The 19,358-nt window shown below is 54.5% G+C and overlaps 1 protein-coding gene across 1 annotated transcript; it reads right to left on the bottom strand.

The window, feature by feature from the left end:
* Positions 1-1,948: 1,948 nt before the first annotated feature.
* SARM1 (sterile alpha and TIR motif containing 1) lies at positions 1,949-17,921 on the bottom strand. The gene is made up of 9 exons (XM_081172376.1): positions 16,996-17,921; positions 9,198-9,816; positions 8,715-8,927; positions 8,299-8,390; positions 7,727-7,962; positions 5,897-5,999; positions 4,467-4,656; positions 3,608-3,729; positions 1,949-2,506 (listed from the first exon to the last, which is right to left on the bottom strand). Exons 1-9 carry the CDS (start codon positions 17,418-17,420, stop codon positions 2,383-2,385), a joined length of 2,124 nt encoding a protein of 707 aa, XP_081028502.1. The 5' UTR covers positions 17,421-17,921; the 3' UTR covers positions 1,949-2,382.
* Positions 17,922-19,358: the final 1,437 nt, after the last annotated feature.

The raw sequence follows: 19,358 nt of genomic DNA, 5'->3' as shown, positions 1-19,358 counted from the left end.
GCGATTCAGGAACATCATGAGAACATCGGAAAAGGCTGCTGGGTCAGGTCCAAAGGGGCCCACCGAGTCCAGCCTCCTGTTCTCACAGTGGCTAACAAGATGCCCCAGTGGGACCGCCCCCCAGCAGGACCTAAGCACCCTCTCCCCTCCTGTGATTTCCAACCTGTTTGCATGCAGGATAATGAAGAAGAGGAGTTTGGATTTGATATCCCGCTTTATCACTACCCTAAGGAGTCTCAAGGGATGCAGGTGGCGCTGTGGGTTAAACCACAGAGCCTAGGACTTGCTGATCAGAAGGTTACCGGTTCAAATCCCCGTGACTGGGGGAGCTCCCATTGCTCGGTCCCTGCTCCTGCCAACCTAGCAGTTCGAAAGCACATCAAAGTGCAAGTAGATAAATAGGTACCACTCCAGCGGGAAGGTAAACGGGGTTTCCGTGCGCTGCTCTGGTTCGCCAGAAGCAGCTTAGTCCTGCTGGCCACATGACCCAGAAGCTGTACGCCGGCTCCCTCGGCCAGTAAAGCAAGATGAGCGCCGCAACCCCAGAGTTGGCCACGACTGGACCTAATGTTCAGGGGTCCCTTTACCTTTTAAGGAGTCTCAAAGCGGCTAACAATCTCCTTTCCCTTCCTCTCCCACAACAAACACTGTGAGGTGAGTGGGGCTGAGAGACTTCAGAGAAGTGTGACTGGCCCAAGGTCACCCAGCAGCTGCAGGTGGAGGAGCAGGGAAGCGAACCCGGTTCCCCAGATTACGAGTCTACCGCTCTTAACCACTACACCACACTGACTCTCAAGGATGTCCTTGCAGAGCCGCTGCTGCCAGTCAGTGCAGGCAGACCCAGTGGTCTGGCTCAGTACACAGGCACCTTCCAAGGGACCCATGAATCTGGTCCTTAAAATTGTCTGGCAGGGGTGCAAACTGCAATTATGGGGGTCATCAAGACCAAGGCCCTGAGTGGGGGAACTGGGTGGTGACTGAGGGGGAACCTTCCCTGGGCACTCGGTTACCCATCTCCCACCCAAGCGTCCACAAGCCTGGCATGGGGAGGAAAGGCTGGGTGCTGGAATGGCGGCTGAGAGCAGTCCACCCCGGAAAGCGAAAAAAGAAGATATATAAAAGCCAAGGAAGAATAAGGGGCTGTGTGCAGCCACAGCAAAGCCTGGCTTGTTCTGCTGCTACTCCTAAGGCACACTGGGGTTTTTCCAGCAGGTCAGATGCTACCAGTCAGGGATCCTTTAGCTGCGATTCCTGCATTGCAAGAGGGTGGACTAGATGGGGGCCCCTTCCAGGAGTAGTGAGCAGCCCTGCTCTTTCTCCAGGCCACGCATAACCTTATGAACTTCTATCATGGCACCTCTTTCTCACATCCCCAATGCTGCAACCTTTTCCACATTGAGTGTCGTTCCACCCCTTTGGGTGTTTTGCCTGCCCTTTCCTGAACATCGCCTTTTTGAGGACTGTACTGGACACAGTTCTCCAAATGTGGCCGCATGATAGATTTCTATAACGACATCATGATCCTGGCCATTTTGTTTTCAGTTCCTTTCGTAACCATCCCTTGCAAGGAATGCGCATTGTCGCTTGGTAACCTCACTGAGCTGTCTCTTGGGACCACAAGGTCTGCCACCTGCAATTCAGGGCCCCATGAGCAGGTAGCATGAAATTAAGACTTTTTTGACCTGGCACCCATCATTTAACACTTGTTTGCATTGAATTGCATTTGCCATTTTGCCACCCATCTGCTCCATTTGGAGAGGCCCTTTCGGAGCTCTTTGCAATCTCTTTTGTGTTTAAACGTCCCTGAACAACTGAGCACCACCGTCAGTAAACTCGTCCACTTTGCTGCTCCTTCCCAGCTCTAGATGGTTTATGAAGGAGTTTGAAAAGCAGTCATTTCCTAAACCTCTGACCATTTGCTTAGCTTAAAAAACAGATGAGCAGACACCTAAGGAAGCTTCTGGAGCCTAGAATCTGATAAATACTTTAATACAAGATAAACACTACAAAGCCCACCTTCCCAACAGCCAAGTAATAACCTAATTGGTTGAGAAACCAAAAATCTTACCCAGGCACACAAAGAGTTAAGAGCCTCTGGTGAAAGGCCACTAGCAAAGGAGAAAGTTTGCTGCTCCAACTGTCCTCGCAGGGCAGTTTCTTCCGGAATTTTGCATAACCTAATTGGCATATCCCAAAGGCAGCCAGCAGGGGGCACCGACGCAGCGGTGGCTGAGCCTGCAAAAGCTGGGGGGGGCAGGGGGGTGAGGCCCCTCTCTAGGGCAGTGCAGACTTGGGGACAGAAGCAAAAGGTCACCCTCTTCTTCCCACTCCGACCCACCACCCCCTTCCTCTGCTCCGTTGGGGGGAGCACCTTCCAGTTCCCTAGTTTTGAGGGGGCCCACACTCCAGGCTGTTTTCCGAGCCAGCGGAGGAATCCCGGGAGGAGCGGCCTTGCAGGAAGCGGATGATCTTCTCAATGGTGGCGTCTTGGTATTCGTGGGACCATCTGCATGGGAAGTGGAAATGAAACAGCTGAACCACGGGTCGGCAAACTGAGGTCCGCGGGCCGGATCAGGCCCAATAGCCTTCTAAATCTGGCCCGCGGACGGTCCAGGAATCGCTGCATGGATTGCCAGTGCGTGTTCTTTCCCTCTCCCTCCTATGGCGGCGGCGCCTCCTCCCTCCCTCCTCCTGGCTTTTCCCTGCCCTGCCTAGAGGAGGCAGGGGGCTGGGCTTGGTTGATGCCAGCAGTAGCGCTCAAGCAGCCGCCATTTTAAGCAGCCCCTCTCTGGAGCCCTTTCGCACGCCGCTTATCGTCCCTTCTTCATTTCCCCTAAAAAATATAGTCCGGCCCCCAACAAGGTCTGAGGCAGGGGTCGGCAATGTGTGGCCCATGCACTGGATGCGGCCCACAAAGACCGTTTTACTGGCCCATGAGCAGCCCTCGAACCGAGCCACACACTCGGCGAGTCCCCCCTCCGCGCTGTACTAAACCAGCGCAGCATGGCGCAGGCACTCTCAGAGCAGCGCCAGAAATCGCGTCTGCACATACGTAGATACCGGAAATCATGTCTGCTCATGTCCAGATGCTGGAAATTGCTTCTGCACAGAAGTGGTTTTCGGCACCGCAGACATGCGCAGACGCGATTTCCAGCATTGCACTGTGCCAGTCCAGTCCATGGACGATCTCCGTGGGAATAATTTGGCCCATGTCCAGTAAACCTTGCCGGCCTCTGGTGAGGGATAGTGGACCGCCCCCTGCTGAAAAAGTTTGAGGACCCCTGAGCTGACCCAAGCCATGCGGTGCTTGGGGTGGAAGGGGCCGTGGGGAATCTACAGCTCTTGTGTAGCGCTCCCAATTTTTTTCCTGCATGAACTGGAGCACCGGTTTGGAAAGGGGCAGGGGAAAGGGTGCAACTTCAAGCCTGGTGCTTCAAAGCGTCTTTTGCACCTGAAACTATTAGCATTAAATCAGTTTCAAACCCTTTCAGATTCAGCCTCGTCTCTCCGCGTTTCCCCAGATTCACCCCCCCACACACACAAGCAGCTGGCTTCCAGAAATTGCCCCCCCCCCTTATCCCCAGGGACACTCCTTGATCCCACTCACTTGATCCCGTTGAACTTCAGGATGGCTCTCATGTCCTCAGGAAGGGTCTTTGGATCCGGCCATTCGAAGTGGTCTGTGATCGGGACAATGTTCTTCCCGCTACTCAGGGCTGTGACAATTTCCTGTGAAGGATATACATTTAAAAAGAGAGAAGAAAATCTTGCTTAGGGAGGGGTGAGTTTGTTCAATATGGTTTCCCTTCCTCTTGTCCTGCTGGCTTCCACATACATTATATCAGGAAGATTTGGGGCATCACGTGGCAGGACCAAGTCTCCCCAAAAGATGTGCCCTCTCAATGAGCAAATGTTCCCGGCCTTGGTGATATCTATGCTGGTTTGGTCATGTCCACAGGATGGAAGATGGCAGGATCCCCAAGGAGATCCCTGCCCTGTGGAAATCCCTTGCAGATGACCGCAGCGCCTGGAGACAGGCAGACTGGTCATGCATCCACAGCAGTGACCGGAGGAGCAATGACCACTTGGAGGAGCGCAGAAAGAAGAAACGCCCTGGTGCATCTGCAGCAGCACAACCAGATGCCTTCCTCTGCCCCGGCTGCAACAAAACATGTCTCTCCCGTATCGGCCTCCGCAGCCACAGCAGGCGCTGCGACTCTCCAACGTTTTGACTTCACCTCCCCAAGGCACACTCCTCCGTTGTCTCCTGATACAGATGGCTGGCAGCTCAGCTCAAGGAGAAGCCCTTTGTCGTGAATTGGGCTGCGTCTCCTGCATTGCAGGGGGTTGGGCTAGATGTCCTTTGGGGGGTCCCACCCAACTTTTCTAGGATTCTCTGAGTTTCATCCCCATCCCCCCCCAAACCCAGAGACACTATGATCCCCGGCAGGGGGAAGCCCTCTCACCTTATGCACCCAGTCTTTGCATTCGCTATCCCCCACGCACTTGTCGAGGGCGTTGCGCGAAAGCAGCATCACGAAGTTCCGGGCGCTCATCACGCTCTGAATCAGCTTGTCCTCGAACTTCCCGGCCTCCAGCTTCTCCACGTCAATGAAGACGCTGAATCCGTGCAGCTGCAGGTGGACCTTCAGGAGGCTGGAGAGGCGGGAACAGGGCAGGGTGTGTGCGTGAAAGGAAGGGGTGGTTTGACCCAGGCACCCATAATTGGGTTCTTTCCGGTTGCGTCCCCGGAGAGATTTAGGGTGATGGCATAAAGGGAAAGGGTTGGAGAACGCCCTTTCCCCTCCGGCTGCAATCTCAGTCCAAACTGTACTCTCCCACAGCTGCTGCTGGCCTACCTTACAGGGCGGTTGTAAAGGAAATAATGTACGTGTGCCCTCGTCTCCCCCTCCCTGCTTATGTGTGCTTGTGGTTTCTCAGCCCTCCGCTCGCTCCCACTTCCCCTTCTTTAATTAACATGAGCCATTTTGGGAGACTACAATTGTTCAGAAAGCAGAATAATAAATGCATAATTAATAAGCAAGTGCTCTGAACGCCTCCAAAGTGTTACAATATCAGAGCTAAGGATAATTATATCCATTTCACGGTCTTATTTTTAAGTCTTAATGGGTGCGTTTTATTCTCATTCAGTCCCCTCTAGAGAACGCAGGTCTCCTGTAGAAATGCAACTCGTAAAAATCTACCACTGCTGCTAACGGTAGCGCAAAGTGCGGTCGTAGTGAGTTCCACAGGTTAATTCTACACTGTCCCATGTTTCTGGCCAATCAAGGCTGCAAGCCTTGCTTTGAGCCCAGCTTGTCAGAGATCCTGCCGACCACCTTAACCATGGAGCAGCCTTTCAGAGGTCACGTGGACTACAACTCCCATCATCCCTGAACATCGGCCAACCTGGGTTGCTGGGAGTTGGAGTCCAGCACCCTCTGGATGACATTGGCTTGGGGAGAGCCGCCGTGGGCCAACCCCTGTTTCCTTGCACAGAGAGGTTGAGAGATTAGAAGTTGAGGTTGAGAGAGACAGAAGGGACCCCCAAAGGTTATCCAGCCCAACCCGCTTCAGATGGCCATCCAAGCTCTCTTTAAAAACCTCCAGTGAAGGTCCACCACCTTCTCAGGGTGTCTGTTCCGCTATCAAATAGCTCTTATTGCCAGAAAGTTATTCCTGATAGTATTCCAGGTGTGATCTGTCCAAGCCAGGATAGAGCGGTCCTACTATTTCCCTTGATCTGGACACGGGACTTCTGTTGATGCAGCCGAGAATCGCATTAAGCTTTTCTGCTGCTGCATCACACAGTTGGCTCTTTACAAAGGAGAAAGGAGGCTTTTCTCTTTGGCATGCCTGCATGTGTGAATGGTCCACGCTGCGTTCCCCTGCCCACCTGGCCAGCTGCGCCCCAGTGGCTCTCCGGTAGCTGATGAAGACGTCCGTCCCCTCCAAGGCGGACTTTCCGCTGCTGCAGGGCAGAGGCGAATGCAGCATCTCTGGGAGGAGACAGAAAGGGGGTGGGTGGCCACAGGACCCTTCCCAAGAGCTTCAACGCAGGCCCAGGCAGTGTGGTACTGAGGCTTTTCTCTAAGAGGTTCCCAAGCACTTGCACCCGGTCCCTTCCCCACTGTGATGGCCTGGGATTCGGAGTCGGAGGCTGAACCGGAGGGATCCCAGCCTGCACAGGATTCCCGCCTCCAGAACCAGCTGAGCTGGGGCTGGGGCCTGAGCCTGAAGGGTCCTCCCCTGTGCTGGATCCTCAGGTGCAGGCACCAGCTGAGTCTGCTCTGGCCCCTGAGGTGAGGGAGGACTCTCAGCCCCGTAGGGGGAAGAGGAGGTTGCCTCTGGGTCTGGTAACCCTCTCCTGAGCTGCAGAGGCTCAGGGCAGAGAGGCAGAGGGAACTAAGTTCCCCAGGAGGAGTACTCACCTCAAGGCCAGGAGAGGCGAGCCACCTGAGGATCATGGCCGCCCTATGCCTCGGGGCAGATAAAAGCCGGCCAGCCCCAGTCCCAGGTTGCGGGAGCAACATTGTTGGTCGCCAGTTCCTGCCTGAACCCTGTCCTGCACCCAGCCTCAGCTATTACGGACTGCCTCCATATTGCTCCTTTGACCTCAGACTGGACTAGGACCTCGCCTCTCGATCTGCCCACGGGACCAGCACACCCACTCTTTCTTCCGGAGGAGAGAGCTCCCACCAATGGGAGGCTGGACTCCATGCTCAGGGTCCCTGGCACAAAGCCTCAGGCGTGTATGTGAGTGACAGGAGAAAAGGCCTTGGTTGATCCATAGGGACTCCGAGAGGCATCTAGTCCAACCCCCTGCAAGGCAGGTATCTGAGCAAAAGAATCCCTGGTGCCTGGCTTCCTGTGGGGGCACCTGGCTGGCCCCTGTGAGAACTGGACGCTGGACTAGATGGGCCATTGGCCTGATCCAGCAGCCAGAATCTTGTGTCTTTATGACAGCGGGAGGAGAAACTGGCCCTGCACACAGTGAGCATGTGGACACAGAGGCACACACACCCTGGAAGGGAAATGTGGCTCTCAGTCTAGAAAAGATTCCCCACCAGTGGCGTGGGAAGGGGGGGGCGAGGTGCCCCAGGGCCACTCTGGGGTGACAAGATGGCCCCTGCCTCCCCCCAGCTGTAGAGCGGCCGAGGGTGCCCACAGGCTGTATGGGCGCTGCTCACGTGCGCAGTCCATACGGTCGCCACACATGCACAGTCCGTATGGGTTGCTGCACATGCATAGTCTGTATGGGATGCTGCACATGCACAGTCTGTACAGTCACCGCACATGCGCAGTCCGTATGGGATACCACTTGTGCGACAGCCTGTACGGTGCCATGCAAGAGCGACATCCTGTACGGCCACCACACGCGAGCAGCAGCCCGTACGGACTGCGCAGGTGCGGCATCCCATACAGTCACCGCACATGCGTAGTCTGTATGGGCTGTGCCACCCTGGGTGCTGGAGAGGGTTCTTCCGCCACTGTTCCCCACCTTAGATCCATTTGTTCCCTCCCTTCCAACAGCAAATTGTTTCATGGAATCATACTGTAGAGTTGGAAGGGGCACCCAGGGGTCATCCAGCCCAACCCCATTTTAAGACCTCCAGTGAAGAGTTCGCCGCCTTGCGAGCGAGGCCGTTCCACTGCCAAATGGCTCTGACCCTCAGGATGTCCTTCCCGGGGGCTGGGGGGTCCGCAGAGCAGGGGGAGAGGTTACCTCGGGCGGCCGAGAGGATGCGGACGCGGTGGAAGCCCATGTGGACCTGGCAGTCCTCCTGCAGCTGCTGCTCCGTCACGCGGTGGAGGAAGTTGCGGTCGATGCCGCTGGTGACCAGGTTGTAGGTGTACTGGCGGAATTTGGGGTCCACGGAGCCCAGCCAGTCGGCCAGGTTGCTGCGGTCGCAGGTGGAGTAGTTGGCGTATGTCTTGAGCTCTGTCAGCTCCCGGAAAAATCTGGGGGAAGGAGGGGGTAGCTCAGTAGGGCTGGCGGCAGGGGGGACACCTTCTGCCAGGTTGGAGCAGAGGCACGCCACTTTCGGAGGGGGAACTGGCGGCCCTCAAGGTGCTCAAAACCCTTTTGCATAGCTGCATTTCCTGCAAACATGGTGTGTGCTTTTAAAAAAAGTTGGAATGGGAAACATGAGCAGATTTATAGCACTGCTGTATGTACTCAGGGAGCAATAGGACAGCTGCCGTTTTTGATCTGATGGGTTCCCTCAGAGATCATCCAGCTCAACCCCGCTTCTCGGCTCAGGAGCTCCTCCTTCCTGGGCGCCGAGAGCTCCTTACCGCTTGCGTGTGATGCTGGAGGTCATCTGGAGGTCCACCCGCAAATCCTCCTCCGTCATCCTCAGCAACAGATCGCCATCCACCTGGTGTTCCTGGGGGGAGAGGAAGGATGGGGTCAGTTTCACATCCAAAGAGCAAGGGGAGAGAAAGCAACATGATCCATGGGGTGGAGGGACTCCGCTATGAAAAAAGGTTGTGGTGTTTGGTAGAAAAAGTGAGTAAGAGTAAGAATAATGTTCTTATGAGGGGTCTTAGCCAGGGGTGGGCTAGGGAGGCAGCTTTTGGGGGAGGCCTGCGTGGGGAGTGAGCTGTGAACCCCCCAACAGACACCTGCAGTCTCCTCAGGGGCCCTCTCCTCTCTTCAGGAGCCCTGACCCCCATTCCCCGCACAACCACTGCCCCCTTGCAAGCCCTACCAGGAAATTGGGGCAGTATTTGACAAAGCCGATCTGCTGGAGCCACTTCTGCACCTCCAGGGGTTTCCAGTTGGGCACCGTGGGCAGCAGGCGCCGGGGCACCTCCTCGCCCATCGTGCAGAGCGCCCTCTTGGCAAGCGAGGAGGTGGTGCCGTCCGGGGAGTAGCAGACGATCCTCTTCAAGCTCTGGATGGCCCCGATCTCTGTGAAAATCTGAGCAGAGCAAAGCATTTATTCATTTTGTGCATTGGTGCCGCTTCCTGTCCTCTAAGCTTCCTGTTCCTCCCCATTTGGCGAGGTAGGTTAGCCCGAGAGGGAGCAACCAGCTTGCCAGTGAGCTTCATGGCGGAATGGGGATTTGAACCCAGATTCTAGTCAGGGATTGGACCCAGGACCTTCTGCATGCAAAGCAGGGGCTCTGCCGCTGAACTAAGAGAGGAAGTAAGGTGCTAGTCCTCATGGCTCTGCATGCAAACAATCTACCTGCATCTTCTTCTGCTGGGCCTTAATGGCGGCCTCTGCGCACAGGTAGAAGGCAGCCAGGCACTGGGCCTCTGGGCGGGAGCTGTCCAGGAGGGGCACCAGGCGCTGCAGGTCCTCTGCCGTCCTGCCCTGGCTGTTGTCGCTGCTGCCCAGCAAGGTGTGGGCGAAGTGCCCCGGGTCCAGCGTGGCCACGAAGGGCTCCACCAGCGCCAGGGTCCCCGAGTGCTCCACCTCCTTCTCCACCTCCTTGTTGGTGGCCAGGACGGCCACGGCCAGGCAGGCGTGGAACTGCACCAGGAAGCCGTCCTTGGAGAAGGCCAGCGGGAAGAGCCACTCGGCCGCCTTCTTCTCCACCATCAGCCGCTGGTTGGCTGGCCCGCCATGCATAGCTGCGTTGGCCAGGGCGGCAGCGCAGTGGTGCAGGACCACGGGGTCGTTCCAGCGGCACCAGTAGAGGAGCGCGTCCAGGCCGCCGTCGGAGATCAGCTGCGAGCAGGTGTCCTCGGAGTGCTTGAGCATGTGCTCCAGGATCCCTGAGGTGCTGCGCGCCAGAGGGAGGCTCTCGCGCTCCTTGGACAGGTTCAGGATCACGCCCAGGCCGATGCGAGCCACGCGGTCCCTAGGGGCAGAGAGCGGGGAGGCAGAACGGGGTCAGGGAAGCAGCCTTGGAAAGAAGTGGAAAGAAGGCCCTTCATCACATGGCCCAGAGTTAAACGGCGGAACTCCCTGACACAGGAAGCAGGGATGGCCACTAACTTAAAAAGGTAAAGGTAAAGGGACCCCTGACCGTTAGGTCCAGTCATGGCTGACTCTGGGGTTGCGGTGCTCATCTCACTTTATTGGCCGAGGGAGCCGGCATGCAGCTTCCGGGTCATGTGGCCAGCATGACTAAGCAGCTTCTGGCAAACCAGAGCAGCGCACAGAATCACCGTTTACCTTCCCGCCGGAGTGGTACCTATTTATCTACTTGCACATGACGTGCTTTCGAACTGCTAGGTGGGCAGGAGCAGGGACCGAGCAACGGGAGCTCACCCCATAATGGAGATTCGAACCGCCGACCTTCTGATCAGCAAGTCCTAGGCTCTATGGTTTAACCCACTGCGCCAAGGAGGATTAGACAAATTCAGGAAGGAGGAGAGAGGTATCAATGGCTCCTAGCCATCCTCCGCCTTCACAGTCAGAGGCACGGATGTTTCTGAATATCAGTTGCTGGAAACTGCAAAAAGGACTTATGCACTCAATGCACTCAATAAGTACTCAGAGGTAACTTCCTTGTTACACCCCACGTCGCCTGAGTGGGTGGAACAATCACAAATCAGCTGGACTGGAAGGCAGGTAGCACAGAATTGTGGAACTGCAGAGCTGGAGGGCATCGCAAGGGGCATCTATTCCAACCCTCTGCAATGCAGAAATGTTCAGACTCCAGGGCTGACACCACTTGCTCTGTAGAATATTCTATGTTAACTGTGTGTGTGTGGCTGCCATACAGAAGACAGCATCTATGGGGGTGGAGGAAGGAAGGAGGGACTTTGCTTGGACCCATAGCTGGGGCGGCATGGGGAGCATCAATGCCAGCGGGGGGGGGGGGCTTTTGCATTGCAAGGCTAAACAGCACCCCCCTCACCCATCAGATTCTGCCAGGCTGGCTTGTTCCAGGAAGTGAGCGAAGCGCCCCGTTCTGGGAAAACTTGGGCTCCCTCTGTGAGCGACTGACGTCGGCCTCCGTCAAAATCTGGCAGCCGCTGCACCTGCCAGCCCTGGCAGGGTTCCCATGCCATCTCTGCAGGAGGCTGGGTCCTGCACTCAGGACCTGCCTGGCCCAGCCAGATGGGCCTATCTCAAGGAAGTGGAGAGCTTGGACCTGCCACCCCCAGATAAATTATAAGATAATAGAAGTGTCACCGTAAGAGCTAGAGAGGGACTTAGAGGTCACGTGGTCCCCGTTCAGTACAGGGAATCCAGAGAGCTGCAGGATCTCTGAAGGACGGCCATTAGTGTGGGGCAATGGGGTGGCAACAGAGGACTGTTGGGGCAGAAGGCAGGCAGCCCAGCAGGAAGTGGTGCCAGATCGAACTCATCCCAGTTTCGTCATCCTCCTTTTATCGCTGGACTCCTAAGCTGATGCAGAAGTCTCTTGCGCTCAGGTTCCCAGAGGCAAGTGTGAGAGCAGGAGACTGGACTAGACGGGCCATTGGCCAGCAGGCTCCTCTTCTTATGTTCTTGGCCCTGCCAAATTCTGCATCTTCAGGTACCTGAATCGCTGTGCCGTGGAAGATGCAGAAAGCTGGTTCTGTGCTGCTCCAGAGAACCAAGGGATTCAAGTGTCAAGGAAGAAAATCCCAAATAAACCTTAGAAAGACGCCTCTGAGGGCAAGAGTCATTTGACCTTCATTGGGAGGTGGGGAAATAAATAAATTATTATTAATTATTATTATTATTATTAATTTCAGTTTTTTAAGCAGAGGATAGATGGTTTTAAAAACCTCCAAGGAAGGAGAGTTGTCCACTTTCCAAGGAGTTTGTTCCACTGTCCAGCAGCTTTGACACTCAGAAAGTTCTTCCTAATCTTTAGCTGGAATCTCCTTTTTTTTGTAACTTGAAGCCATTGGTTCATGTCCTGGAGCAACAGAAAACAAGCTTGTTCCCTCTTCCCTTTGAGATATCTGAAGATGGCTCTTGTATCATTTCTCGGTCTTCTCTTCTCCAGGCTAAACACACATGAGAAGAGCCTGCTGGATCAGGCCAGCGGCCCATCTATTTATTTATTTTTAATTTTTATTGGAAATGTTATTTACAACATAACATAAACCCCCAATACAGAATTCCACCCTCATTAACATAACATATTGTATGAACATAACATACAATAAGCATAACATACAACAATACAAAGAACCAAATAAAAGACTTTCTTTATACTGTATCTGGCCTCCTTATTTACTTCTTATAAACTGTTTCCTTTATGAATAATTATCAAGATTTTTCTAATTATAACTTAAATATCCACAAAGTCTCCTGCAGACATTAATCAAAACAAGTCCAAGTATGTATTTTAGGGCCCTGTTTTGCAAAGTATTCTCTGCATTTCCCCCATGCTTTTTGAAACTCTTGTCTAGTGTGATCTCTGATTGCCTCTGTTAATCTAGCCAGCGGCCCAACTAGTCCACCATCCTGTTCTCTCACACAGTGGCCAGCCAGATGCCTATTATGGGATGCCCGCAAGCAGGACTTGAACACGAGAGCAACTCTCCCCTCCTGTGGCTTCTAGCTCCCTCCTTCTCTGCCCTGCTCCCATCGGGGGACACACTGGCAGGGCCCCTCTCCCTCTGGAGACCACCTCATCTTGGCACAGCGGCCAGCTGATTCATCCTCCAGAGTGGTGATGAGCAATCAGCACGCAGCAGCAGCAGCACAGCTTGTCCTGGCCACATGGAACAGAACAAGGCGGCTTCCGCCCACCCCCTGCCCTGCCTTGGATCCCCACCCTGGCGAGGCAGGCTGGCAGTAGGAAGGGGAGAGGTGTATGGTTTATCCGGAGAGATGCAAAGGCCAGGAGCCGCTCCCTCCTGCCAGGAAGCTCATCCGATGGATCCAACGTCTTTCTGGGTCTCGGCTAATGCATTTTCCCAATTAGAAGCCCCGGTGGGCCCTTAAAAGCCCACCTGGCAGAGGGGAGAGGCTGCCTCCGCCCTTCCTGTGGGGCTCCAGAAAGGACATTGTGCCCCAGGGCAGGTTGTTTTGTTCTCAAGCAGATCCTGGCAAACTTTGATTTTGTATTTCATTTATAATGAGCATCATAGCCAAGTGGGGATTTGAACCCAGATCTCCCAGGTCGCAGTCCTCCTTTAATCCCCACAACATCCATGTGATTTAGCTTAGGCTGAGAGGTAGCAACTGGGTTTCAAGGTCACACCCAGTGAGCTTTGAACCCGGGTCTCTCCCGGGTCCAAATCCTCATTTAATCCCTGCAGGGTTGAACCTGGGACCTTCCGCCTGCAAAGGTCTTTTCTACCAAAGCAGCTTCTTCTCCCTAGGAATAAAGCAAGATGCTAGTCCTCATGGTTCCAAATTTACCGTATTTTTTGCACTATAGGACGCACTTTTTCCCCTCCAAAAATGAAGGGGAAATGTGTGTGCGTCCTATGGTGCGAATGCAGGCTTTCGCTGAAGCCTGGAGAGCGAGAGGGGTCGGTGCGCACCGACCCCTCTCGCTCTCCAGGCTTCAGGAGAGCCCCACCGCCAGCCCCACAAGCTCGGGGGACAGCGGGAGAGGCGCAGCGCGCCCTTCCCGCTGTCCCCCGACTTGGTTAGAAGGCTGGCGGGGGGGAGCCTGCTCCTCCCCGTCGCCAGCCCCGCAAACTCGGGAGACAGCGGCAGGGGCGCAGCGCGCCCTTCCCGCTGTCCCCCGACTTGGTTAGAAGGCTGGCCCAGCCCCGCAAACTCGGGGGACAGCGGGAGAGGCACAGCGCGCCATCCCGCTGTCTCCCGACATGGTTTGGAGGCTGGCGGAGGGCTTCCTCCTCCCCCAGCCCCGCAAGCTCCCAGAGCGATGCCAAAGCTGCGCGCAGCTTCGGCATGGCTCTGGGTCCCGTTCTGGGGGAGGGGGAAGCTCGGGCTTCCCCGCCCCAGCCCCGCGCCTGGCGGGGGGGGGGAATAAATTTTTTTTGCCTTTATTTCCCCCCCCCAAATCTAGGTGCGTCCTATGGACCGGTGCGTCCAATAGTCCGAAAAATACGGTAAATAAACAGTGCTTTAAATAAGAACATACAAAGCCTCCTCATACGGTGCAGACCAGTGGTCCACCTAGCTCAGTATTGCCCACACAGACTGGCAGCAGCAGCTCCCCAGGAGTCCAGGCAAAGGGGTCTTATTCTCTAGCCCTACCTAGAGACACCTGCAGCTGCTATGATGGCTTTTTCTCCTAGCTAGTTGAATGAAATAGCAGTCACAAAATTAAAAGACACCTGCTGCTTGGGAGGAAAGCAATGACAAACCTAGACAGCATCTTAAAAAACAGAGACATCACCTTGCCAACAAAGGTCCGTATAGTTAAAGCTATGGTTTTCCCAGTAGTGATGTATGGAAGTGAGAGCTGGGCCATAAAGAAGGCTGATCACCGAAGAATGGATGTTTTTGAATTATGGTGCTGGAGGAGACTCTTGAGAGTCCCATGGACTGCAAGAAGATCAAACCTCTCCATTCTTAAGGAAATCAGTGCTCACTGGAAGGACAGATCCTGAAGCTGAGGCTCCAATATTTTGGCCACCTCATGAGAAGAGAAGACTCCCTGGAAAAGACCCTGATGTTGGGAAAGATGGAGGGCACAAGGAGAAGGGGACGACAGAGGACGAGATGGTGGGACAGTGCTCTCGAAGCTACCAGCATGAGTTTGACCAAACTGTGGGAGGCAGTGGAAGACAGGAGGGCCTGGCGTGCTCTGGTCCAGGGGGGTCACGAAGAGTTGGACATGACTAAATGATTAAACAACATCAACAAGTTGAATGAACATCAACAACGAATAGTTTGTCAGCCTGGTATGACACAGGGCAGCTATGGCTGCTGACATGACTCCAGAATTGGGGGGGGGGGCAGGAGTCAGCAGCACGGTCAGGCCAGGACTTGGGGGGTGTATGGGATAATTATCGCAGAAGATTATTATAATTTGAGGAGATAGTGATCTGGCCTGGTCAGCTCTTCCAACTCTGGTTATTCCTTCCTGCCTCTGGTTACTGTGTTTTATTGCTTTCAATATCCTTTGTGAGAAGGCCCTTGTTGTGTTGATGAAACTGGTCCAGCAAAGCCTTTTTAGAGTAGCTCTGCTTGAGCCGGTGTTAGTCCAATAGGACACAGGTCTATAAAATATCTAGTTTTGGAGCATGCCAAGTAGGAGTTCAGCACAAACTCGTGGCCAGAGTGCTGTGCAAAAGACGGCAACCTGTGAGTCGCTTCACCATTTCTGGGCTCCTCAATGGCCGATTGAAGTGCTTGCTTGGTAATGTATATTTTTGGAATAAAATCTTTAATCTCCTCACCCAATTGCGCTTGTATTGCTTCTGAATCTAAATTTTAAAAGAACCATTTTGCATTGGGCAAGACAGGGTCAAAATCCGGGGTCTCATTCAGCGGCATGAGCAGGATTTGCAACAGGCCTGGCTTGGCCCATTTCATGGAAAGCAAAGCATTGATGTGCTCACGTTACATGTTGCCACCCCTGAAAGACCATCAAGGGCAGGTTCCCTAAGAACCTAAAAGAGCCTGCCAATGGCCCCTCCAGTCCAGCATCCTGTTCTCACAGTGGCCAAACAGATTTCAAAAAGGGGAACTGGCAGGCAGGATCCAGGCACAGGAGCCCTTTCTCCCCTCCTGCAGTTTTCAGCAACTGGGATTCAGAAGCACTGCTGCCTCTGACTGTGGAGGCAGAGCTGAGCCACTGTGGCCAGGAGCCACTGGTAGTCCTCTCCTTCTCTATGGATTTGTCCAATCCTCCTGAGTCCCATAGTTTAACTATGCATGGCCTAAGTGCACCATTGGCAGGAGGGGCGGGTGCCTCTCTTGGCAAGCCTTCATTTGTAGTGCCACCGACAGCCCTCACAGGAGCGGGAAGGCCCCTGGGAGCCCCCACTATAAAACCACTCTTGTGTCTCTGCACGAAAACCTGCCCTGCCTTCCTTCTCAGCCCGCCTCTGCTGTCCCTCTGCCATTGAGAGGTGTGGGTGGTGGTGGGGATCTCTCTGGAGGCAGGGACACAGCGATCGCCCACCTTCAGGCAAGGGCATGCCCAGAACAGGGACTCATGCAGAGAACCACAGGGGTGGGCTCCTTTTGGGGCTTCCTGCACACTCAAAAAGCAAACCTTTTAAAAGCAGGTGGGAAAATCCCTTTGGGGAAGAAAGGCTGTCGGAAAGGGAGTATAGGAAGGAGGAATTTCAGTGAGTGTGTCACTTCTTCCCTACACAAATGTTGCCCCGTTGCCAAGGACAGGGAACTGGAGGTCCAGGGGCCAAATGCAACTCCCCCATCCAAAACCACACCCCCTCTCCCTAGGCCACATACCTGCCTGGCCCTTGCTTCACATCCTCATGCCCATTCCCCTTTCCTGTCTCATCAAAACATAGAAAGGCAGAGCTGAGAGGGACCCCCCAGGGGCAGCACAGGGATCACAGCTAAATAATCCCTGACAGACAGCTGTCCAACTTCTGCTTCCTATGAGGTCCCTTTGACTTCCCTCCTCCCCTTTTGTGGGTTCTTCTGTTAACTTTTCCTCCTGCAACTTCTCTGTTAATCCACTTCTACTAAATCTTCAATAAAACCATAGTTGAACTTTTGACTACAAGCATCATTCCAGTCCTACTAATAATTTTAATTGTTGACAATGATTTTTAGAATAAACTATGCATTTTCCCCATTCCTTATTGAAATATTGGTCTTTCCGATTCCTAATTCTTTGGGTCAGTTTTGCCATTTCTGCATCAGCTTAATCTGCCATTCTTCTCTGGTGGGGACTGTGCCTTCCCCTTAAGCATGATCAAAGGCCATCCCTCTGCAACGCAGGTATCACAACTAAGGAATCACTAGCTCATTGTCCGTCCCCCGTCCCCCCCCCGCCACAAAAAACACCCCTGGCATTCATTGCTTGGCCTCCTTTTGCCTCTGGACCCGCCCACCTTGGCATGCGGCTCCTGGAAGCTTGCAAGGAAGGGAATGTGGCCCGTGATCTGGAAGCAAAGGTTCGCCAGCCCTGGCCCCCTGCAGACGCCTCGCCCCGTTACTCCCTCCCCGGTCCCCCTGCCTGGCTCACCTGTTCTCCGCCACCAGGATCTGCTCCAGGAGTTTGGCCGCCTGGCACTTGGTCTCGTGGTCGGCCGTCTGGAGCAAGGACAGCAGCAAGTCCAGCCCCCCCTCCAGGCGAATCGCGTCGCACAGGCCCTTGGCGACCTCCCTGCCCACGGTGGGCATCAGCCAGGCCTCCTCCACCAGGGCCAGGATCTCGGCCAGGCCGCTGCGGAGGTCCTCGGGGCCGGCCGCCTGCTTGGTGGCCGAGATGGCCTGGTGCAGGTCGGGCAGGATCCTGTTCAGGGCCGCTTGGATGGCCGGGCTGGCCCCCGGAGAGCTCTCCTGGGGCGCCCGGGGGCTGTCTCCCCACCAGTCGACCGTCAGCCTCTCCGCGTCAGACATGGCTAAGCGGCACAGTCTGTAGGCAGAGACGAGGAGAGGGAGCACCATCGGGGGTGGGGGTGGGCGTCAGGGAAGGGGGGGCACCTTAAAGCTGCATCCCCGGATCTGGGGGTGTCCCCAGGGCGGGCTTGGGAGCCTGGGGTCCGGCTGGCAGGAGGCTGGCACAGCGAGGCGCGGCAAAGGTGAGTCTGGGCGCGGCAGAAGAAGTGATGGAGAGAGATGGAGAGATACAGGGCTGGAGGAAGGAGTCGGGCGCGTTCTTGGGTACCAGCAGTAAGCTGGCAGCGCAGCGGTCCACTTGCCGGGCAGCTGAGCTGTTCGTCCTCCTGATGTGGGATGCAGAGCTCTCTGCCGGCAGAGAGGCGGCCAAGCCCATCCCCTCCGGCGATGCCTCGCCTTCCCCGCCGGAATGAAGTCACCTCCCCCTGAAAGGAGGGCCTGTCGCCGTGGCAACTGCATCTTCCTCCTTCCTTCCCTCTCTCCTCTCCTCCTTGTGAGACAAAGAGGACGAGGCATGGTGGTCGCGTCCTCGGTGACGCTCCGGGCTTTAGGTACATGACATTGCACGCCCCCTTCCCAGTAATAATGAAGCAATTAAGGGGAATGGAAAGGGATTCAGGTGTGGGGTTGGGGAGGGGAAGGAGCGTTTGGGAAGTTGGCGGAGAGCGGCGATTGGACGAGAGTTTGACTTGTGGTTAGGTCATCATCGTTCCTCAACTCAGTTCTACGACTCCCATCAGCCTCAGCGAGTATGCGCTCCTCAGCAGCAAGTCGTGGGTTCAGGGAGGGGTCTTTCCCAGCCCCACCGTCATGAAATTGTAGGGTTGGAAGGGACCCCCCCAGGGTCATTTAGTCCGACCCCCTGCAAGGCAGGAATCACGGCTAAAGGATCCCTGAGAGGTGGACATCTGGCCTCTGCTTCCAAGCTACACTGGCTCCCGGTGGAGTACAGGGTCAGATTTAAGGTGCTGCTTTTGACCTTTAAAGCCCTTCACGGCCTAGGACCCTCGTACCTACGGGACCGCCTCTCCCGGTATGCCCCACAGAGAGCCTCAAGGTCCATAAATAGCAACACCCTAGTGGTCCCAGGCCCTAAGGAAGTTAGATTGGCTTCAACCAGAGCCAGGGCCTTTTCAACTCTGGCTCCGGTCTGGTGGGACGCTCTGTCTCATGAGACCAGGGCCCTGCAGGATCTGATTTCTTTCCGCAGGGCCTGTAAGACAGAGTTGTTCCGCCTGGCCTTTGGATTGGAGCCAATTTGATTCCCTCCGCCCCCTTTTTCTTTTTTCTTTTCCTTCTCCTGCAATGAGGCTTCATTTTAATATTTTAATGTTCCATTATTTTAATGTTGTATTTTATTTTTGTTTTTAGTTGTAATCACTCATCTTGTTTTTATTATTGCTTGTAAGCCGCTCTGAGCCCGGCCTTGGCTGGGGAGGGCGGGGTATAAATAAAAAATTATTATTATTATTATTATTATAAAACCTCCAAAACCGTCAGGACGTTCTTCCTAAGCTTGAGTGGGAATCTCCTTTCTTGTGATTTGAAGCCCTTGGTTCTGGTCCTGCTCTCTGGAGCAACAGGAAGCAAGTTTGCTCCATCCAAACAACTCTTCAGGTATCTGTAGTTAGATTATTATTTTCCCAGCCTTATTCTGTAGCTGTTGCCAACACAAAAATGGCCTGTTGTTCTGAGGACTCTGGCTGCATACATAACATGAATTTAAAAAACAAGACAAAAATAAAATGACTTCCCACAAGAAAATCTTGGGAACTGTAGTTCACCCCTCACAGCACTGCAGTTCCCAGCAGAAACTACAGTTCCCATTGGGGAAATAATGCACTTTCAACGTACGATGTGTAATGCAGCCTCGTTCTCTCTCTCTCTCAGACACAGACAACTTATTTTTATCTCTGTCCATTCAAGATCTCCCTGCCTGTCTCTGCAGCTTTAGAGCCAAGCCTGTGTTTGGCGGCCGTTGCAAAG

The sequence above is a fragment of the Podarcis bocagei genome (genome assembly GCF_964188305.1).
Source record: "Podarcis bocagei genome assembly, chromosome: 15".
Lineage (NCBI taxonomy): Eukaryota > Metazoa > Chordata > Lepidosauria > Squamata > Lacertidae > Podarcis > Podarcis bocagei.
The sequence above is the reverse complement of the archived record's forward strand: the minus strand, read 5'-3'. Positions and strand labels throughout refer to the sequence as shown.